This window comes from Odocoileus virginianus, chromosome 14, assembly GCF_023699985.2.
Source record: "Odocoileus virginianus isolate 20LAN1187 ecotype Illinois chromosome 14, Ovbor_1.2, whole genome shotgun sequence".
Classification (NCBI taxonomy): domain Eukaryota; kingdom Metazoa; phylum Chordata; class Mammalia; order Artiodactyla; family Cervidae; genus Odocoileus; species Odocoileus virginianus.
In genome coordinates, this window is record NC_069687.1 from 39,519,614 (window position 1) to 39,543,913 (window position 24,300).

General features: G+C 36.1%; 1 protein-coding gene across 1 annotated transcript in view; it reads right to left on the bottom strand.

The window, feature by feature from the left end:
- Positions 1-24,300, bottom strand: part of HCN1 (hyperpolarization activated cyclic nucleotide gated potassium channel 1) — a 442,363-nt gene that overhangs the window by 78,584 nt on the left and 339,479 nt on the right. Inside the window, exon 5 of the mRNA XM_020879154.2 lies at positions 6,128-6,274. Within this exon, the coding sequence (XP_020734813.2) occupies positions 6,128-6,274 (147 nt within the window). The remainder of the gene's footprint in view (positions 1-6,127; positions 6,275-24,300) is intronic.

Sequence of the window (24,300 nt, forward strand, 5' to 3'; positions counted from 1 at the left end):
TGCCAAGTTTCTAGGTACTATTCTAAGCAACTTTTTCAGAAAACTGTAGTTGTTCCTGTATTCTTGGGTCTATGTATATTAGTTGACAGTGAAACAAAGATAATTTTTTTAGATGACTTTCCAATCACTTCTCAGGATGCTGACAATGCCAGTGGGGCCAGTGCTGTGGTCATATGGCCTAGCTCAAGGATGAAGAACACACAGATTTATGTGCCATTCTGAATTTTCTCCACCTTGAGTGGGTCACTGTTTAGGTTCAGACAGGGGATCTAGCAACTTTTGTTTTACGAACCACTAACATACCCTAGGCACACCTGGCATAGCAATGTAAGAAAAATAGTATTTGTTTTCTATCTATCCCATGGATACTATTAATATTATAGAGTTTGGACAGAACAGTCAGATACCTTTAAAAATTGTACTGTATTGGCATACTCCCCCACTCTTCAGGTTTACTCAGAAATAAATCACTAATGTGTATAAACATTGAGAAAGTTAAAAAGAAAATAAAAACAACTGCATGCAAAATAGTACTTTCTGGGTTTTTAGTGTGTATATCAAAACAAAGTCACAGAGGAATCTAAAGATGTCAGCATCCTTTCATTATATGTTAGAAACCACATTCTCCATAGTACAATCTAAAGTGATACTAAGAACGTTAAGCGGCCACAGTACATCATAATTCTAGGTATCACTTTTCTTCATGCCAGCATCTCTATTGTGTCTCCAAAATGCTCCCTTCAAGTTCTAATCATCTAAGAATCTCCAGCCTCTAACAATTTGACTTTATTTATCCAACAAGCAGTTATTAAAGATGTACTATGGAGGGGCTGGAGCTGTGGTGGAAATCAAGAAGTCCTTACATTTTTGGGTCCTGAGTTCCTATAGCAGATCAGACAATTAACAAATAAATAAAAACAGACAACAAGACAACAAAGTGATGTATACCAACAACAAAGCTCATGTGATGGAGAATGCAAGGAAATTAACTCAGATGAACTTCTCGGTGGAGGCCTTGTTAAGGAGGTAACATTTTATTGAGACCTCAACAATGAGTCAGATATTTGTTGATGGCATTTCAGCAATTTGTTTCTAATGTATGAAAGAGATAAATCACCTAGTTTCTGCACAGGAATTCTTTCAATAAAGTAGTGCTCTCGAAATATCTACTAGCTAAATTATTTTGCATATGCATGATATGAGTTTCTGGTAAGAACTTTCAAAGGTCACACAAATGAAATTCTTCCTGCCATTTTACATCTAAGAGATTCTTCATATTTAAAAATATTCAAACACATTGAAAAGAAAGGATGAAGAATAAAATAGATAAAACACAGATTTAATTGATTTATGAGTAAGAAATAATTTCACATTCCTCTATTTTCAAACAATGAGGTTTTTAAATAAGCTTTTTAGAATCTAAAGTTTGACCTGACTTTCACTTTTGTACATTGTGAGTACCCAGACTTGTGTTAGCAGAAATTGTTGCTCTAAAGTATATATCAGCATCTCAAATTATGCAAAATACTTTCATAAAAAAGAGGATTCTGGACAATGAAGCATTTTAATTTAGAAGTCTTATTAAAATGTAAGATAATTGTTGGCTCAAACTTGAATATATGATTAACAATTACATGTGGTATGTGTTTGTGCATACAATGCACATCTTATATTTTTACCTTTTATTAAAGTATACATATCAAATAATCTAGTTTTCCCTTTCTAAGTATCTTGGTTTCATTCATTTTATATTTATAGTATCAATCATTCAGTGTCTCCTATATGCCAGGCACTTTCTGGACACAAGAGGCACAATAGGGACCAAAATACATCTTTGCATAAATTAACACCTCATCTTCTAAATTAGAATACAGCTTTTGAAAGACAGAATGATGTATTTTATTACTTTTAAAATGTTTCTTGTGATCTACCACTATGACCTAAATATAGCAGGTACATAATACTCCAAGTTAACAGAGAACAAGATATATTTCCCATTGTTCTTACTAAACTTTTCTTTGTAAAACATATCTGGCTTTTTTAGATCCAGGTTTCATTTGAATAATGACCTCTGTTACCTGCTGGCCAATGTCTTTGCTTACCTTCCTATGCTACTCTTCCTGTTTCTATAGTTTTAGTTCACGTTAAAGTCTGGCTTTTGTGTGACTCTGATGCCAGGAGAGCAAAAGTTGAAGAACAAAGGAACAAACATTGTTTTCACCTTTTTAAGGTGTTAAATATTTCAGCATTTCATGCTTCACCTTCTAAGATCTCTAATTTGATTAAGTATCTATATTTTTTTACCCTGCTTTTCACTCATAATTCAGTAAAAGACCATTTTTCTAATAAACATTTAATGAGCTCCTATCAAATACTAGTCATTAGAGACACCAACATACTATGGCCCAGTCTCTGTCCTTAAGACGCTCACAGTCTTGAAAGAGATGAAGAGTAAGCTGACAAATGAAAATATAGTGATAGAGAGTTTTCAGAGAAAATTTATGAAGAAACTCATGCCTGGTAAGACTGTTTGATGGAAAACTGAAGGAAAGTTGAGTAGAAAGGATTGAAGATAGAGAGGGTAGCATAAAGAAAGGCCAAGAGACAATCAGCAACATTTTCCTCCCAGGGAAATTATCAACAATTTTCTGCCAGTGAATCATGAATGTAAACGTGGAGGCAGACCAGAGAGCTTCTCCAGTGCAATTTAAGCAGCTTGGCCTTTTTCTTAGAGGGGATAGGAGGCGATAGTTAGACTCCAAGAGAGTTAACACTGAACTTGTATTGTATATCATTCAATGTGATAGCCAAGGGATGGGATGCATTTGAGCTAATTGAGATCAAAGGTAGGGAGGAAAGTGTTGGGTGCATGTCAGAAAGTGAAGTAAAAGATGCTGAAGCTTTGAACTATGCTGCTGCTGCTGCTAAGTCGCTTCAGTCGTGTGCGCTGTGCAATCCCATGGACGGCAGCCCACCAGGCTCCTCTGTCCCTGGGATTCTCCAGGCAAGAACATGGCATTTGAAAATATAAAGGAAAGATTATTATAAGTGAATGACAGAATAGTTGTAGGAATTGAGGGAATTGGGGGCATGTGTATGGATGTGAGAGTTGGACTATAAAGAAAGCTGAACACTGAAGAATTGATGCTTTTGAACTGTGGTGTTGGAAAAGACTCTTGAGAGTCCCTTGGACTGCAAGGAGATCCAATAAGTCCATCCTAAAGATCAGTCCTGAATATTCACTGGAAGGACTGATGCTGAAACTCCAATACTTTGGACAGAGATGTGAAGTACCGACTCATTGGAAAAGACCCTGATGCTGGGAAAGATTGAAGGCAGGAGGAGAAGGGGATGCAGAGGATGAGATGGTTGGATGTTATCACCGATGCAATGGACATGAGTTTGAGTAGGCTCTGGGAGGTGGTGATGGACAGGGAAGCCTGGCATGGTACAGTCCATGGGTCGCAAAGAGTCAGACACGACTGAGCAACTGAACTGAAGGGGATAAAAATGAAAAGTGGAATTTTTCCACTTAAGGTCAGAGTCAAAGTGTGGCAGTAACTAATAACAAACACATGATTAAGAAAATTTTCTTGTTATCCTGGTTTTATATTACATTAAGCATTTTTAGCATGGAGAAATGTTTCTTATTTAATCATTCAGCTTTTTAGGGTTCATTTTTATTCTCACTTTCTGTTGGCTTTCTATAGTCCCTCAATGACATTTTCTGTTGGGATCCTTACTTTTCTGCTTCTTTCAAATAAATCATTAGATTTATTGTATCCATCTGCCTATTGATTCCATCTTAATCCCTGATACTGTCTATTTAGTTACCTTTGTTTCTACACTATGGCCCATCCTAGCCCACCTTTGAATCCTGCCTGGCCCCTGAGAACCTAACCTGGTATCAGTGTCCTGTTTGGTCCCTTAGTGAAGAGGATCTGTATTTAAAACAAAATCTATAATCCAACAAAGAGATAAAGCAAAACATGTTAATAGATTAAAAAACATGATATATAGCTTTTTAAAAAATACAAAGGTTTAATTCTATTTCTCAAAGCAAAAAGATTTGCACGTTATTATTTGACTGAGGACTCTGTAGAGAAAATAAGTTAATCAATAGCAGATATTCAGCTCCTTCTGTTTCCAAAACTCTTAACTGATGTCTTAAGGCTTAAAAAATACAAATAACTTTAAAAAAATATATAAATAACTTTTAATGGATGTAGATACTTAGGGATGGTTATAAATGGTAAAGCTGCTAGGTGAAATGGACATATATTAATTGAGTATTTTATATTTGCTACATATAGTAGGAATTTCAAGAAAAATTTAAAATATAGAGGAAGTGACCTTTGCTCTTAAGGAACTTTCAAGACAAAAGTGGAGGAAACTAATGTGGAAAAATCGTGATAATAGACAAAATGGAAAGTAGTACTCAAACATTATGGACTCAGTGCTCTGGGGGTCAGGGAAAAAAGAGACCAGATCTAATCTGGACAATCAAAGGAAGTAAATATAAAGAAGGATTATTTGAACTACATTTGCCAACAGATGAGAAACATATCTGGAAAACATATGATGCAAGTTGAGAAATCAGAATTGCTTTTTCCAAAATAGTAAGTTGCACAATTTGGCTATAGGCCACTTTGGAAAATATATGGCAATAGGGAAAAATAAAGCTGGAAATTTAGCAAGGATCATGGCATAGAAGGGCTCGAATATGAGCCCAAAGAGGGTCTATTTGATGTAATTGTAAACACAATGTTTCTGAGCAGAGACATGACTATCTCATACATGTAAAAGATTAATTAGGCATCACTGCTTTAAGTGGTAACTAGAGAATACAGACCAAAGGTTGGAAGGTAAACTAAAGGGATAGTGCAAATAGTCCATGTGACAGCAATAAGGTTAGGGTCATGAACTTGATAAAAGAGACAAGGACACAGGTGTAAGATACATTGTTACAGTCAATTGATAGCATTTGGTGATTGGATGTGCAGAGCAGAGAAAGATTAAAAAAGACTAAAGTTTTACATTCTGTATGACTCAAAATAATAACTAAAATATTTACAGGGAGAGAGACTTCAAAAGATAAATGGCTTAGTGATGGAAGATAATCACTTTAATACATAGTTTACTGTATATGTATGGCAAATGGAAATCATGTAGCAATGGCAAAGGGAAATCATATAGCTTTTAAGAAAACAGAGATTATGTCAAGAATTTGGAGGTCAAATTTCCAGAACTAAAGAGCGAGATGAAATAAATAAGAAAATAAATCCAGAAATGGAAAGTGAAAAGCCAAAGGCAGGAATGGTTTAGTGTTAGAGGAGCTCCCTCAAAAGATTCAGGATATAGGTGTTATTAAGTGTTTAAAAGAACTGCCAATGGATCCAAGACAAATGATGTCATGACTAAATGTTCACTGATAATTTTCAAGGAAACAATTTTGGTAAAGAAGTGGAGGTTGAACCACAGTGGAAGATAATTATAGAGTAATTTTTCCAGACTGGTAGTAAAAGAAAAGAGAAAGAGAAAACCAATGTAAGAAACACAATCACGAGAATGTTCTTTTGATCTAGGGGTGACCTGAACATTCTAGTGGGCAGAGGGAAGACATCTAGGGAGGGAAGGAAGGGCCACTTGAGAAAAGAGGTGGTTACAGATGCTGCAAAGTGTTTTAATGAGGTAATATTAAATGAATGACTCACAAGGGTCAAGTAGTCTGTGATCAGGGTCCAGGAGATGAACAGGGAAAACAAAAATAGGAAAAAGGTAGAAATCACAAAGAAGTTATTGAAACAGTTTGGTGAGCAGGAGATGAGAGAGTGGAAGACAGGGAGGCTATGGACAATGAGGACCAAAGAAAGGATATGTAACCAGGGATACAGAAAATAAATTGGTATCTTGAGAATCATAATTAGAAGAACAATTCTCCAGTCATTTTTTAAAAACACAGAGCCTGTAAATGTGAGAACATAAGGGTGAATAAAGGGAAAAATTGTTTTAACATTCAGTTTTAATTTTTTTTGAGTAATGTCAAAACATAGAATTGAGGATTTTCCAGGAAAAGAGAAAGTAAACAATGATCACACTCACGGAGACTGAGGACAATAAATCTTACCTCTCTCAGAGGATCATTGAGTTCATTGAGAATATTTTCCTCATCAAAGATTTTGCCTTGGTATCTGTGTTCATAATAATCATGTATCTTCTGACGCATATCAGCTGGTAACTTATGGAACGACATGTATTGTTCCACTTGCTTATACTGTAAGGAAAGGAAAAAACAGAAATTAGAAAGCGTTGTTAGGCTGTATAAGAAACCATGATGTGATTTTGTTATGCTATATTCAATAACTTTTGAGTAACAGTAACAAAATGAAGAAATTCTTTAAGATGAAGGAATTAATGTACTAGGTTGTAAAGTACCTACTAGATGTCACATACTATAGACGGTATGTGTTTAGGTAAACATTTCCTGTAAAGACCTGAAAAATTACGGAGAGGAAGCATGGAAGGAGTTCAGTGTGAACTGGGTGTAGCCCCAAAAATCCAGTGATGAGGCAAGAAAAAAAATATGTAACGCTATTAAAAAAAAAAAAAAAGCAGTTTTAAAAGAAGTATGCAGTTGCTGTTAAGGATTTGGAGAAAGAATCTCATAACTTTGGATAGAACAAAGGTTTTATCTTAGACCTTACAGCCAAAGATAAGACCTAATTAAAATTTTAATCTGGATGCACAAAGTTTGGCAACCGTTTGTAAGTCATATATAGTCAAGCGACACTCATGCCCTATAAATTAAGAGACTATGTTTGACTTAAATTTAGGATGTAGAAAAATATCAGAATGAGACTAGATCCACATAGTTTTATAGCTGAAACTTAATTTAGACACTTAATTTTATTTAAATAAGTACTTCTTAAACCTGATTGTTTATAAAATTTGGGCTGAGGTGGTCTTTGGGGAATGATTTGCATTCCTAACTCCAGATATTGATTCTGTTGAGGGACTTGCCTTTGTAAATTTATATACATACTCATATACATAAACACACACTTTAAAAAAAAGTCCCTACAAATCAAACAGGAACCCAGAAGCACATATATTACTGGGTAGCTTATTAGAGGAGAATATCAGACTTTAAAAAATCAGAATCTGCATCTTAAGAAAGATGCCCTGGATGACTCACACACATTTAAATTTGAGAAATATTCCCTTGATATTTCAAATGCAGGCAGTCATAAGACTATACTTTGAAAAAAATTGGTCAGAACCCCCTAAATTAGTTCCACTGTGCAGATGATAAAGCTGAGTACAAATAAAAAGGTAGGTAATAAAATTGGATGAAGATAATGGAAAAAAATCTCTCCTTAAACATGACACATTTGGTGGATTATCTATGAATATTTTTGTTTCAAATCTTTTCCTGACAACAGAACTCAAGCCAGAAGATCTAAAGGACTGGACTCCTTGCCCATATTTATTGTAAATACAACTGGTAATTGATAATAAATATACCTAATGGGAAATAGCAACCCATTGTATTGTGCTTCTTTAAATATTTTTAAGTACATTATTTACTCATAAAATTCATATTTTTTGGACATTCTCTTTTAGAGATTAGTATTCTCAAAGGAAACACAACTTTGTCATGAGATCCCTTTATTGGGTCACCAGACTGTTCCTTAAAGTAAAGCCTGCTGGCCTAACTACTGTGGGTGTGTAGGTATGTACCTACAGTAACCCTAGTAGGTTACACACACATGCACACACACACACATTTACATATTAAAGTAAAACCTGCAGGCTTACTACTACTGTAGGCACACACACACACACATACTGATGATTTTGAGCTGTTGTGCTTCAGAATACTCTTGAGAGTCCCTTGGACAGCACAAAGAACAAACCAGTAAATCCTAAAGCAAATCAGCTTTGAATATTCATTGGAAAGACTGATGCTAAAGCTGAAGCTCCAACATTTTGGCCACCTGATGTGAAGAGCCGACTCTTGGAAAAGACCCTGATGCTGGGAAAGATTGAGTGCAGGAGAAGTAGGGGGTGACAGGATGAGATGGTTGGATGGCATCACTGATTCAATAGACATGAGCTTGAGCAAACTCCAGGAAACAGTGAAGGACACAGTGAAGCCTGGTGTGCTGCAGTCCATGGGGTCACAAACAGTCGAGACACTACTGAACAATAACAAATATGTGTGTATGTTCAGTTGCTTCAGTAGTGTCTGACTCTTTGCAACCCTATGAACTGAAGCCAGGCGCCTCTGTCGATGGGATTTTCCATGCAAGAATGCTGGAGTGGGTTGCCATGCTCTCCTCTGGAGATCTTCCTGACCTAGGGATGGAACCTGGGTCTTCTGGGTTGCAGGCAGATTCTTTACTTGCTGAGCCATCTGGAAAGCCAATATGGGCTTCAGATACACACACAACACACACACACACACACACACACACACACACACTTATATGAAGCAAATTGATTATGATTTCAGGCTCTGAATTTAGGTACCAATGCTGTCACTGTCATTGTGTATTAATGGCTTCTTGTATGTACTTGAGAAGGACTGGGTTAAGTTTTCCTGAAGAAGTCAGAATCTGTGTGCCTACTTAACCTTGGAAGCCTACCTCTAGCCAGAGACCTGGGATTCAGCCTGCTTGACCCCTTGGGCAGCTGGTTCTAAGGAAAGAAGTGTCAGCTTTTCTCTGTCCTACAAGATTGCTGTGTAGGATAAAGTTCATTTGCAGCTGGACTGGAAAAGCTCTATCCTTAGTTTTAGAGACATTTGTGTATCTGATTTCTACTTACAGCCAAGAAGAAGGCAGTGGGATATTTGATGTACTGTTTAGAATCTGAAATACCACTAGATACCCACAAGGCTAACTTATGCATGAATGATTAGCAACTAGCCTACTTGATTTGACTAGTTTGGGTGGACTATTTAAAGACCTACTGAGAGCTTTGTGGTGAGCGCTCCCCAAACTGACCCTTTTGTGACTTCAAGGACTACTGCCAACCAGGCTCCTGTGTCCATAGGATTTCTCAGGCAAGAATACTGGAATGGGTTGCCATTTCCTTCTCCAGAGGATCTTTCCAACCTAGGGATCAAATCCGAGTCTCCTGCATTGGAAAGCAGGTTCTTTACCACTGAGTCACCAGGGAAACCTGAAGACTGGTCAGTTCTACCAAATATCCAAACTTGGGAAAACAATAAAATAGCTTCAGACAACAGAGCTGCCACAGTTTGGACACTCAGAGCATTGATGAAAGTCCTTTCGATTCTGGGCAAATGAAGAATTCTAACCTGCAGAATTCTTTCTGTAGGACCAGTATGTGCCAAGTAACCTCTACTCACTTTTCTTGACTGATTGCTTGCCCATACAGTGCTTGGGGTGATAAGAATCTTGAATGTTAACCGGCATATTGAGCTCTAGATTTCTCCTCTCTCTACATTCATCTCTGGGATATGGGAAGCAGCATTAAAATTTAGCAGCATTTTAATCATTTTGGGAAATTTGTGCCTGTATACAAAAATCTGCACATCTAGAGGAAAAAAATAATCTGCTGTATGAATAATCTGTGAAGTTAAAAAATTAATACTTGATTAGCTAAATAAAAATGTGACCTATAAAATTACTTCATTTTCATGGAAAAGTCAGGATGGGTTGAGTCTACTTAATTTTCCTTCTTTTCAATCCCTTTAGGCTTCAGTTTAATGATCTACAGTAAGAGGGTATTATACCAATGGATCTTCCTTGTTTCTTCAGACAGAAGTTCTATGAATATTTTTTGTCATTTACTGAGTTCAGTTCATTACTGAGTTCAGTTGACTTTGAGCATATATTACACATTTTAGACATTCATTTGCTCATAGAAATGATTTATCTTTTTCTTTTTTTGCATATAGGGTTATCGTTACCATCTTTCTAAATTCCATATATATGTGTTAGTATACTGTAATGGTCTTTATCTTTCTGGCTTACTTCGCTCTGTATAATGGGCTCCAGTTTCACCCATCTCATTAGAACTGATTCAAATGAATTATAAATGAAAAAAAAAAAAAAGAAATGATTTATCTAACAAGTATTAATTGATTGCTGTGTGCCAGTGGTTTTCAAGGTGTGGTTGCCAAAATGTCAGTATAACCTGGGAACTTAGAAATTCACATTCGTAGTCTCTACCCCAGGCCCACTGAATCAGAAACTCTGAATTAGAAAGTCTGGCAGTTTGTGTTTTAACAGGTCCTCCATACACTAAAATATCAGAACCACTTCTATATGCCAAGTACTGTGTTATCTTAGGACGTAAGGAAGTACATTTGAGGGAGTGTAGGGGAAAGAAAAAGAAATTCAGTTTCTGACAAGCTAAGTTTAAGATGCTCATGGTACATTCTAATGCTTATATGTAGGTCAGGCACTCAGAAGATAAAACACGCACAGAGTCAGTGACTAAGGGATCAGTAAGGATGCGTCAAATGAAGACATAAAAAGACAAAAAGTGGGACCGGTATTTTAAAAGCAGTTGAGTCATGGACCTTGAGCAAGTTAAGGGAACTCACATTAGCCAGCAAGATGTAAGAGCAGACAGAAAAGCTTGGTTAACAAAACCCAAAGAAGGATAAAGTTTCAAAGGATAAGGGGCCACTCAAAAGGAGTATATTCGGAGAGAAGAGATATTGAACCATGCTCTGAGAATTTGGGATTATGTTAGAACATGACACTTACTGAAAAGCTATTTATTATGAATAAAAATATCACTTTCATGTGAAGTGAAGAAATAAAAATAATAAATCTTTGAAGAAGATACCTAGCAGTAGATGGACAGGGAAATAAGTTAGATGTTAAAATTATGCATAAGCTGGCAAAGTATTAATAAAAATGAAAAATAACAGTTTCTGTTAATTCTAGTGATGTATATATATATATATATATATATATATATATACACATATATATATACACACAAAAGATAACCTGCATATAACTAATCAATAAATTTTTGAAAAGCAAGGACTCAAATATAATTATTTCTTGAATATATGAAATAAAAAATTCATTTGATCAGATTTACAAACTATAAAAGAGGTACCATTTAAAAGTGCAATGTACTTCTATTTTTTAAATGTTCTGTGCAACTAAAGTTATAAGAAGCTGAAGTTGACTAGTTCTATAAAGACCTGACAGCATCTTCCAGAACTAACACCAGACAAAGATGTCCTTATCATTATAGGGGATTGGAATGCAAAAGTAGAAAATCAAGAATACAAGGAATAACAGGCAAGTTTAGCCTTGAAGGACAAAATGAAGCAAGGTAAAGGCTAACAGAGCTTTGTCAAGAAAACATACTGGTGATAGCGAATATCTTTTTAAACAACAATCCAAGAAACAGCTCTGCACATGGACATCACCTGATGGTCAACACCAAAATCAGACTGATTATGTTCTCTGCAGTCAAAGATGGAGAAGCTCTGTACAGTCACCAAAAATAAGACCTGGTCCTGACTGGGGCTCAGATCATGAGCTCCTTATTGCAAAATTCAGGCCAAAATTGAAGAAAATAGGAAAAGCCACTAGGCCATTCAGGTATAACCTAAATAAAATCCCTTATGATAATACAGTAGGAGTGCCAAATAGAGTCAAGGGATTAGATTTGGTAGACAAGAGTGCCTGAAGAACTATGGACAGAGGTTCTTAACATTGTATAGGAGGAAGTGGCCAAAACCATTTCAAAGAAAAAAGAAATGGAAGAAGGCAAAGTGGTTGTGTAAGGAGGCTTTACAATAGCTGAGCAAAGAAAAGCAAAAGGCAAGGGAGAAAGGAAAGATATACCCAACTGAATGCAGAGTTCCAAAGAATAGCAAGGAGAGGTAAGATGGCCTTCTGAAACAAACAATGCAAAGAAATAGAGGAAAATAATAGAATGGGTAAGACTAGAGATCTCTCCAATAAAACTGGAGATATAAAGGAAAAATTTGATGCAAGGATGAACACAATAAAGGACAGAAATGGTAAGGACCTAACAGAAGCAGAAGAGATTGAGAAGAGGTGGCAAGAATATACAGAACTACACAACATAGATCTTAATGACCCAGATAACCATGATGGTATGGTCACTCACCCAGAGCCAGATATCCTGGAGTTTGAAGTCAAGTGGGCCTTAGGAAGCATTATAATGAACAAAGTAGAGGTGACAGAATTCCAGCTGACTATCTCAAACCTTAAAAGATGCTGCTGCTAAAGTGCTGTACTCAATATACCTGCAAATTTGGAAAACTCAGCAGTGGCCACAGGACTGGAAAAGGACAGCTTTCATTCAAATCTCAAAGAAGGGCAATGCCAAAGAATGTTCAAACTACCATACAATTACTCTCATTTCACATGCCAGCAAAGATATGCTCAAAATCCTCCAAGCTAGGCTTCAGCAGTATGTGAACCAAGAACTTTGACATGTACAAGCTGGGTTTAAAAAAGTCAGAGGAACAAGAGATCAAATTGCCAACATTCATTGGATCACGGAAAGCAAGGAAGTTCCAGACAAACATCTAATTCTTCTTTATTGACTATGCTAAACGCTTTGACTGTATGGATCACAATAAAGTTGGAAAATTCTTAAAGAGATGGGAGTATCAGACCACCTTACCTGTCTCTTGAGAAACCTGCATGAGAGTAATTAAACAGCAATTAGAACTGGACACAGAACAAAGAACTGGTTCAGAATTGGGAAAGGAGTATAACAAGGCTATATATTGTCATCCTGCTTATTTAACTTATATGCAGAGTACATCATGAGAAATGCTGGGCTGGACGAAGTACAAGCTGGAATCAAGATTGCAGGGAGAAATATCAATGATCTCAGATATGCAGATGTACCACCCCAATGGCAGAAAGCAAAGAGGAACTAAAGAACCTCTTGATGAAGGAGAGTGAAAAAGTTGGCTTAAAACTCAACATTCAAAATACTAAGATCATGTCACCTGGTCCCATCACTTCATGGCAAGTAGATGAGGAAAAAGTGGAAACAGTGACAGACTTTATTATTTTGGGCTCCAAAATCACTGTGGATGGTGACTGCAGCCATAAAATTAAAAGATGCTTTCTCCTTGCAAGAAAAGCTTTGACAAACCTAGACAGCATAAAGACATCATTAAAAGCTTAGAGACACCGCTTTGCTGACAAAGATCCATATAGTCAAAGCTATGGTTTCCAGTAGTCATGGATGGGTGTGAGAGTTAGATCCTAAAGAAGACTGAGCACCAAAGAATCAATGCTTTCGAATTGTGGTGCTGGAAAGGATTCTTGAGAGTCCCTTAGACGGCATGGAGATCAAAATCCTAAAGGAAATCAACCTTGAATATGCACTGAAAGGACTGTTGCTGAAGGTGAAGCCCCAATACTTTGGCCACCTGATGGGAAGAACCAATTCATTGGAATAGACCTTTATGGTGGGAAAGATTGAGGGCAGGAGGAGGTGGGAGTGACAGAGTATGAGATGGACATGAATTTGAGCAAACTCTGACAGATAGTGGAGGACAGAGAAGCCTGGCATGCTAGAGTCCATGTTGTCACAAACAGTTGGACAGGACTTAGTGAATGAAAAGCAGCAGCAACAATTATATAATACACATGTATATGACATATATAATGCATGTACATGATATTATAGGGTTTCAGAAGAGGCATCTCCAATATGCATCACTTTTTCATGTTGACTATTTTTTTGCTACAGGCAGTGGAGACCCTGTTGGCTCAAGATAAACTATTACCCTTTGCTTAATTACCTAGGATAATTTAAATTGGGGAATTTTCCCAAGAAAGAGTTATTTCCAGAGATAAATTTTATCTAAGTGGCCCCATCTGTATGAGTGGATAAACATCTAACTACCCACCAACCCTCTTCTTTTTTAATCATCCTGTGAGTTACCCTCCTGTCTTTGAGAGTTCCAGATCCTTCTCCCATTCCCAGGATAGTATACATACCTTAGTCTACTTCTTTGTCTCTGAACCTCCCCTGTATGTGGGGTCTCTGATCCTAGCAATTATGTGGGATTCATATACATAACAAAAATTAAATTTGGTTTTCACCTGTTAACTGGTTCAAGTTAATTTAGTTCTTAGACCAAAGGGAAGAACCTAGAACGATAGAGGAAATTTTCTTTCTCCCTGACAATAGTAGAAATAAGCTCAAATAGAGTGTTTATAACAATTACAAATACTCATTGTCAATTTCAGCAGTCCCACTTCTCCCATGTCATCATTTTTATTTACTTTTAATTGGAGGATAATTGCTTTACAATGTTTTGTTGGTTTCTGCCCTACAACAACACAAATCAGCTCTAACTATATATATCTATAGATAGATAGATATAGATAGATACGCATATATGAGGAGGACATGGCAACCCACTGCAGTATTCTTGCCTGGAGAATCCAATCCCCAGGGACAGAGGAGCCTGGTGGGCTACAGTCCATGGGGTTGCAAGGAGTTGGACAAGACTGAGTGACTAAGCACACACACACATATGTGTATATGTGTGTGTATATATATATATATATATATATATACATCCCCTCCTTAAGCTTTGAGCCTCTCTCCAATCCATCCTGAACGCCACCCCTCTAGGTTGTCTAGAGTGCCAGGTTGGGCTCCCTGTGTCATATAGCAGCTTCCCACTAGCTATCTATTTGACACATGGTAGTGTATATATATCAATCCTACTTTATGCATTCATCCCACCCTCTCCTTACCCCACTATATATGTCCACTATATCCCTATATCTGAATCTCTATTCCTGTCCTGTGACCAAAGGTGTTTAGTCCATATCTCTAAGCAATATGCTTCTGTCTCTATTTCTCATATGGATTAATTATAGGTATCATTTATTGAATTTTTGCCATAAGAAAGAGGTTTAACTACTTATAGTCCCACATATCTTTTCAGTCCTTTTCTCAAGCTAGAATTCTGTTACTAGTGCTAATTCTTCCCTATATCTCCTTTATAACTTGACATAATTTATACCTTTATTTTTTGTTCAGAGAACTCTAGGCAAATTTACCAGATGGAAATAACAAACTTCCTCCTTCATCCTACTTTCTAACTTCAGTTGTCTCTACTTTTAAGATGTAACAGTGGATATAATTTTGTACTCACAATTGAACCTACCAAACCCATAAAGTGTCTGCATTACTCTGATCATGTGTCATGATGCTAAGTGGAGCATTTGATAACATTTACCTTTCTTTCATGGATTTTTAATGACTTTTATTTCTTGCACAAATAGCTCTTATTTTAGTCTCATATTTTTCCAGCTTCCCTGTACTATCCAATATCTATTGAGTTTTCTTCAGGGATTTTCCTTCAAGATCCCTGGTTGGGTTCACTGTTCCTAGATCCTATGTTTTTCTTTTGGTTTATGTATTCAGGTTGCTGGAACCAATCCCCAAGTAAACAACTTAGAACTACTGAGTGGGAATACAGATTTTTTGAATGATTTTTATGTCTGAAAATATTTCTGCTAGACTCAGACTTGACTGATAACCTGACTACATGACAGAATTCTAGGTTGAACTCCTCTAGTTGGATGTGGAGCTTTGGGATAATGAATTCACTTAGCTGGATATGGTCCACGTTTCCTATCACTTATTTCATATATTCTTTCTCTGTGTTTATCCCTACATTGCCCTATAATCCCTACTTTTCCTCTACATTTTCCTGCACTCTTGAATATTTCCTGAAATTCCTAGAACTCATTTTAATTCCAAAAATTTTTTCATTTTCTTTGAGCTTTTATTTTCATAAGTTTATTGTGTTCAGGTTAGAAATATATCAACATATGAAATTAATAAGTAATTTAAAGGCATCCTTTTATTCCTGAAAAATCTGGGATGCCTCAATAGAGGGGAATTGAAAAGTATCCACTGAGTTAGGTTCAGTAAAGTTTCTGGTGACTTTGCAGTTGGCAGTTTCATTGGACTCTGTGTATACAACAGGAGCGGGGACAATTCAAAACAAGTTGCAAATGATTTGCGAGTGACTGGAAATAAGAAGTGAAGATGGAAATTGCAAATGTGATCATCTCTCTAACACGGTCTAGTTAAAAGCAGAGAGCCAGAATGATGGCTTGATAGAGGTAAGCAATTCAGAAAAAAAAAAAAGAAAAAAAAAAAACCTTTAAATTACATTTATACTGTTTTTCTGTTCATGAAATAATACCCTTACCAGAAAATTGAATCACTCTTATTTTAATATTCCCCAGTCCTTTGTGGCTCAGCTGGTAAAGAATCCCCTTGCAATGAGGGAGACCTGGGTTCGATCCTTGGGTTGAAAAGATCCCCTGGAGTAGGGAAGTAAAGTAAGTAAGTAAAGTCGCTCAGTGTCTGACTCTTTGCAACCCCATGGACTGTAGCCTACCAGGTTCCTCTGTCCATGGGATTTTCCAGGCAAGAGTGCAAGGACAGTATAAATCCAGTATTCTGGCCTGGAGAATTCCCTTGGGGTCACAAAGAGCTAGACACAACTGAGTGACTTTTACTTTCACTCCTTCATCCTAGGCTTCCTTAGTGGCTCAATGGTGAAAGATATGTCTGCCAACACAGGAGACTCCAGTTCAATCCCCAGGTTGGGAAGATCCCTTGGAGAAGGAAATGGCAGCTTACTCCAGTATTCTTGCCTGGAAGATCTGATGGACAGAGGAGCAGTGACTAAACAAAAATAACTCCCTCATCCTAATCTTCAAGACATTCCCAAATTATGTAAATTTGACCTGCCAAAGTTTTAATAATTTGCCTTTCCCCTACATCACCATTATTACCATTCTAGTCAAAGTAACTTTATTTATCCTTTAAATTAATTCCTAGCTTTCTAACCACATTCTCTGTATCTATTTGCACATGCCTTCTTACAATCCTAATTCATTTTTCATAATCCCAGAGAAGTCTTTTTAAAATGTTAGGCTTATTGTCACTCCTTTTCTTAAAGCCTTTTAATAGCCTCTCAGGATCAAGTCCAACTTCCTTGGCCTATATGGGCCAATCATGCTTTGCCTCATGCATTCTCTTTTGTTCACTATGCCCTGGTAAAGGAAGTGTCTTTCATATTTCATATGAAAGCACTACCAGTTTTATGGCTAAGAATATACTTTGCTTAATTAATAGTAGTATATACAAACACTACATTCCTCAAGCTATTTATATGGAATTTTATTAGATAATAAATTTAGTTTTAGTTTAATAAAATGATTTGAAAATAATCAGTGCTTCAAATAATAAACTGACTATGGATAATCATCAATAGATATCTGTTAATATATATGTATTATATAATATATATATGCATACATATATATATAAAGTGAGTTTCAAAAACATATGCCAACCAAAATAAGTTATTCTTTTTAGCATGCACAAACATTGTTATTAAGGGCTTTCCAGGTGGTGCTAGTGGTAAAGAATATGCCTGCCAAGGCAGGAGACATAAGAGACTTAGGTTCAATCCCTGCACTGGGAAAATCCCTTGGCGAAGGAAATGGCAACCCACTCTAGTATTTTTGCCTGGAAAATCCATGGACAAGTAGCCTGGAGGGATACAGTCCACAGGATCTCAAAGAGTTGGATATGATTGAAGCAACTTAGCACGCTTGTTCTCTTCAGAATATATTTGATGATAGCTACTTTATGATACATTTCCAGAATATTCTGTTTTACTCACATAATTCATAAGGTTCATTTAACTGTCTTAAAAATAGGCAAAAAAGAAAAGTATTACACAGATCATTATACCAAATATAGGCAAAATAAAAGACATTTAAAGTTTTTACTTATCATTACATATAGTATGTATTCTACATTTTCAGCATACACCAAAAATAAATTTTAATTCAAAAACAAACAAGAGGAAAAAAAAGGTGTAACTCACTAAGCACCTTTAGTATTGCCTCTAAAACTCATTAAAGCATGAGGGCTTTTTACAGCCCTCATTTCCTGACATAAGTACAGTTTTGCTACAGAGATAGATATTATTAATACCATAAGATCCTCCTTAAAATCTCTACACTTATTGTGATATTCAAAATCACATGGCTGCAATTCTTATTTCTAAAAACGTATTTTTCACTGTGTTATCTTCAGAATAGTTTTATTTTGAAAAATAGAAGAATAAAACTTCTTTGCAAAGGACAATAAAGGTCAATGAATAACAAAAAATGCATTATGTGTCAGTATAAACCATTGTATAATTTAGTCATGCTATTAAAACATTGTTCTATTTACAAGTAATTGTTGGGAAAATCACTAAATAGCAAATAGCTTAAAAATCCAATTGAATTAAAATACATCTTATGTGCAATATAAATACAACATATAAAAATGATGCTTTTCTTACAGAATAAAAATTAGTGTAAGTTTTATTTTCAAATGATTAGATGTTATAAATTTTAAATATAATGAGAAAAATAGTAATCAATAAAAGTATTTAAAATTTCCCATTAAGACCAAGCTTTTTTGTTTTTTTAATGTTTAACCCAATCATTATTGGATTTATGACTAAGCTATCATAACTTTCCAAAGATATTTTCAACTTTGTCATTTCTTTACATGGTAAATGAATCTATTTTGTTATTACATTAAAAAAAAAAGAATCCCTTTTTATATATACATTAAAAGCTAGGTTTCATGCAAGTGAGTTTACCAAGTACTATTTCTAAAATATTTACAGCAGATTGAATCATTTTCAAAAATAATGTTATAAACAGCAAAATGTTCAATTCATATTACTAAAGAAAAGGTTTCTTTTAGCAAAAATGGATTCCTCGTTACTATGTGAAATCCTTTCAAGCAACAATATAGATTAAGTCATATGATAACAAATGAATCCAAATACACCTAAATTTGACTTTCAACATATTAAATGTAAACAAAATTAAAAGCTAATGGTACATTTTCCATGGTTGTAAAGTTTTGTTTTTTTTCCTGCAGAAATCTGTGTGAAATACTTCCTTTTTTTTCTTCATTCTACTTTGTCTTTTTGGAAAGCTGGAAATCAAATATGGGTTTCTCTATAAGAGAGTGAATTCTTTAGCTGTAAGAATATGGGGAAAGATTTTTGTGATAATGAATATGTATCAATTTGACCTGGAAATCTATCAAATTTACCACCTAACAGGTGATCTTAAAATTCTTACAGAAAATGTTACTAGATAAAAATAGTTATCCTTCCACCCAGAATGATCTTCCATTATAAGCAGACACTTGACCTCTTGTGTATGAAAACTAGTACTATCTATGTAGATATTTCACAAAATGTATTTGAATATAAAAGCAAGATTTTTAAAAAATTGGAAATTGTATATCATATCTTTTCCTTCTTTCCTTCCACCCTCCCTTCTTCCTTTTCTTTCTCTTTCTTTCTTTTTGTATTTTTGGTTTGAAAATGGCCAGATTTCAAAAAAGTTTGACAAAAGTCAGAGAAAAACTGTTTAAGACTTAATTGAGCAAGTAATGGAAAATCATAGCAGTAATGAGAATTCAATGTATTTAGCAATTAGAAGAAAATGCTTAACTACAAAATAAATTGTTCATGTAAAACAATTTTAGAAAGTTAATTTTTAGCAATTATAGAATAGAGGTCAAGGGGGATAGATGACTGCCAGAAATTGAACAGTCATTATTATCATTATAACAGTTAAAATATGTGCTTGGATACTTCGGAAATCCTTTAGAGTGCCTTCCTGCTCTGAAGGCTTTGATTGCTATTACTGCAATTTTTCTCAATCTGTGTGTTTGTGTGTCTCTCTTTGTGGGTGCATATAAGAAAATGATTTTGATCCTTAATTCAACAAGAGTACAGATTGACATACCATGATCATCTAATCACTCTTTCATTTTTCAATGTTGCTGTTCAATCTCTAAGTCATGTTCAACTATCTGCAACCCCACAGATTGTGGCTTGCCAGGCTCCTCTGTCCTCCACTATCTCAGAGTTTGCTCAAATTCATGTCCATTGAGTCAGTGATGCCAACCAATCATCTCATCCTCTCTCACTGCCTTCTTCTCCTGCCCACTGTCTTTCCCACCATCAACGTCTTTTCCAATGAGTTGGCTCCTCACATCAGGTGGCCGAAGTATTGGAGATTCAGCTTTAGCAACAGTTCTTCCAATGAATATTCAGGATTGATTTCTTTTAGGACTGACTGGTGGGATCTTCTTGCTATCTCAGGGACTCTTAAGAGTCTTCTCCACACCACTATTTGAAAGTATCAATTCTTTGGCACTCAGCCTTCTTTATCATCCAACTCACATCTTTTCATGAGTACTGGAAAAACTGTAGCTTTGACTATATGGACCTTTGTCAGCAAAGTGATGTTTCTGCTTTTCATTATGCTGTCTAGGGTTGCCAAAGCTCTCCTTCCAAGGATCAGGTGTCTTTAATTTCATGGCTATAGTCACTGTCTGCAGTGATTTTGGAGCCCAGGGAAGTAAAATTTGTCCCTGCTTCCACTTTTTCCTCTGTTTGCCATTAAGTGAGGAGATCCAATGTCATGATCTTTGTTTTTTGAATGTTGCATTTTAAGTGATCTTATTCACTCTACTTTCACCCTCATCAAGAGGCTTTTGAGTTCCTCTTCACTTTCTGCCATTACAGTGATATCATGTATTTATCTGAGGTTGTTGACATTTCTCCAAGCAATCATAATTCCAGCTTGTGATTCATCCATCCCAGCATTTCACATGATGTACTTTGCATATAAGTTAAATAAACAGGGTGACAACACATAGGCTTGTCATACTGCTTTCCCAATTTTGAACCAGCCTGTTGTTCCATGCCCAGTTCTAACTGTTGCTTTTTGACCTGCAGACAGGTTTCTCAGGAGACAGGTCAGGTGGTCTGGTACTCTCATATATTGAATTTCCCACAGTTCATTGTGATCCATACAGTCAAGGGCTTTAAAATAGTCAATGAAAAAGAAGGAGATGCTTGTCTGGAATTCCCTTGCTTTCCATAATCCACGAATATTGGCAATTTGACCTATTGTTCCTCTGCCTTTTCTAAACCCAGCTTATACATCAAAAGTTCTCTGTTCATGTATTGTTGAAGCATTGCTTGAAGGATTTTGAGCATAACTTTGTCACCGTGTGAAATGAGAGCAACTGTATGGTAGTCTGAACATTCTTTGGCATTGCCCTTCTTTGGAATTGAAATGAAAACTGACTTTTTCCAGTCCTGTGGCCACTGCCGAGTTTTTCAAAATTGCTAGGATATTGAGTACACCAATTTAACAGCATACTCTTAGGATTTGAAAGAGTTCAGCTGGAATGCCATCACCTCCTCTAGCTTGGTTTGCAGCATTGCTTCCTAAGGCCCTCTTGACTTCATATTCCAGGATGTCTGGCTCTAGATGAGTGACATACTATCATAGTCATCCAGGTCATAAGACCTTTTTTGTATAGTTCTTCTGTGTATTGTTGCATTTTCTTAATCTCGTTTGCTTCTGTTAGGTCCTTTTGTTTCTGTCCTTTATCATGCCCATCCTTGTATGAAATGTTCCCTTGATTTCTCCAATTTCTTTGAATAGATCTCCAGTCTTTCCTATTCTACTGTTTTTCTCTATTTCTTCACATTGCTCATCTAAGAAGTCCTTCTTATTTCTCCTTGTTATTCTTTGGAACTCTGCATTCACTTGGGTATATCTTTTCCTTTCTCCCTTGTCTTTCACTTCTTTCTTCAGTTATTTTTCATTTTTTAATAGGACAATTTATAGCATTCTATGCTGTCGAAACACTTTCACTTCCCTCCCCCAACAAATTCTTTCATTTATAGGTAATCACCTTACCTAAAACTTCAGAGGAATAGGAGCCTTCACACGAGTACATCCGTTAACTCATTTAGAAACTTACTTATATTTTCCCCTCTTTTCTTCTTCCTCTTGCCATAATGGAAAAAGTGTCTTTTCTCTCATATGAAACTAATTGTTCAATTGTGTTTGGATATCATTTCCTCACCCCTCCAAAGAACCATTACCCTATCCGCTATACTTTCTATCTTGTATGTTCAGTGTTCTCTCTGTATGGTTGGCTCCAGCCAAATAGCTTTTAAATAAACTCACTTCTCTACCATTTTAATGAACATGAGTTTGAGCAAACTCCAGGAGACAGTGAAGGACAGGGAAGGCTGGCATGCTATAGTCCATGGGCTTGCAAAGAGTTGGACACAAGTTAGTGACTAAACAATAACCACCTCTCCAGTTAATAGTAATAAAAATAATATCTAATCCTTGGATATTACAAACGATTTTCCAAGAACTCGACTGAACAGCACTCACATTTACTTGTTTAATCCTTACAACAACTTTAGGAAAGTGAAAGTGTTAGTCACTCAGTTGTGTTTGATTCTTTGCCACCCCATGAACTGTATGGACTGTAGCCTTCCAGGCTTCTCTGTCCATGGAATTCTCCAGGCAAGAATACTGCAGTGAGTTGCCATTTAGTTATTCCCATTATGTTTATGTTACAGATGATGAAACTGAGGAACAGATAATTTAAATAATATATGCAAAGTTACTCAGTTAGTTAGTATTGTAGCCAGGATTTGAACCCAGGCAATCTGGATCCAAAGTTCTTGCTCTTAATTCACTACATGATATTCTTGTCTTCAAAAAGTTCCTCTCAATTGAGCACAAGTAGCTCTCCATCTACCACTCTATTTTTCTCCTTCCTTTTCTCAATCAATGTATTGAAAGAGTGGTCTACACTCATCATTTCATTGTCCTCTTTTCATTGAGCTTACACACTGAAACTTCAAACTTCAAATAGCTTCCATTCCTTCTATTCCTTAATAATCCTCTTACATTTCCAAAATTTCCCAATGATTACCAATAATCCAATACTTTGCAAAGACTTTTTTATTATATGAACAGCATTGAAAATTAGTAGCAGACATGAATGATGCCCCAGGCAATGCCTCTATTCCTGTAAGCTGGACAACTCTACCCTCACCTATAACTATGGTGGAGAGTCCATCAAGATTTCTGACTCATGACTTTCTGATAAGCCTAGAAAACTTGCTCATCTCCAGCTAGAGTTGTATGGCAGTTTGGAGATGGGGGGAAAAGTAGGTAATATTCAACCAATGAGGGACTTGAGTTTAATGATTATGGATATCACCTCTTAACTTTTGAAAAGACAATTATAAGGAACATTCTGCGTGGCTCTTCAGAGAGTCTCAGTAAGATTAAGTCATACTTGCCCACAATAGAAAACAACTCAATAAATACTCAACTCAGTTTTCACATTAGAAAACAACTCAATAAAATGTGGAGATTCCCAGGTGGCTCAGTGGTAAAGAATCTGCCTGCCAATGCAGGAGATGAAGGAGACACTGGTTCAATCCTTGGATCAGGAAGATACCCTGGACTATGAAATGGCAACCTATTACCGGTATTCTTGCTGGACACAATTAAGTGAATTAAAGCAATAAAATGCATGTCACTGGTTTTCTTTTTTCCTTCAGCCTTACTCTCCCTGTATCCCCGTATTTTCCTCTTGAAATTACTACACACCCAAATCCTTTTCTTAGGCTTTTATAGGACAACCCAAACTAAGACATTACTATTTATTCCTTCCTTTTAGACGTATCTTATTTATTAGTATCTCCATGTATCTTCTCTTCCTATTTTCTTTCTTCTCTCTGGCTTCCCTCTGAAGTCTTACTTGTTGATATATTTTTCATTGTTGGTCTTTCAAGAATTGTGCCGAAGGCCTTTAAAAATTTTTTTCACCTCACATATTTTCTTAAGCAAACTCTTTCTGCTCACACGATTCCAGTCACTATCAACATACTAATATCCAAATCAACGGCTCCAGTAACGAACTAACTCCTGATCTCTAGACTTGTAAGTCCACCTTTCTCTTAAGGATCTTCCTTCAAAAAATGGCTCAAAAGCACAGCAGACACAGCTTACTCAAAACTGAGAACAGGCTTCTCTCTGCATGGTTACTCGGAGGGGCTCAGTAAGACTAAGTCACACTGCTCACGTTAGAAAACAATAAATACTCAACTCAGTTTTCACATTAGAAAATGACACAATACAACTCAACTCAGTTTTCATACTGTTTTCAGTATGAAAACATACTCCCTTCTCTATCCACACCTTCTCTATGTAACCAGCAGCCTAAGCTATAGATCTGGTTTACAGGACAATCATCTCTCTCCAAGACATTTTATCTTTCAGGTTAGATCAGTTGCTTAGTTGAGTCTGACTCTTCATGACCCCATCAACTATAGCATGC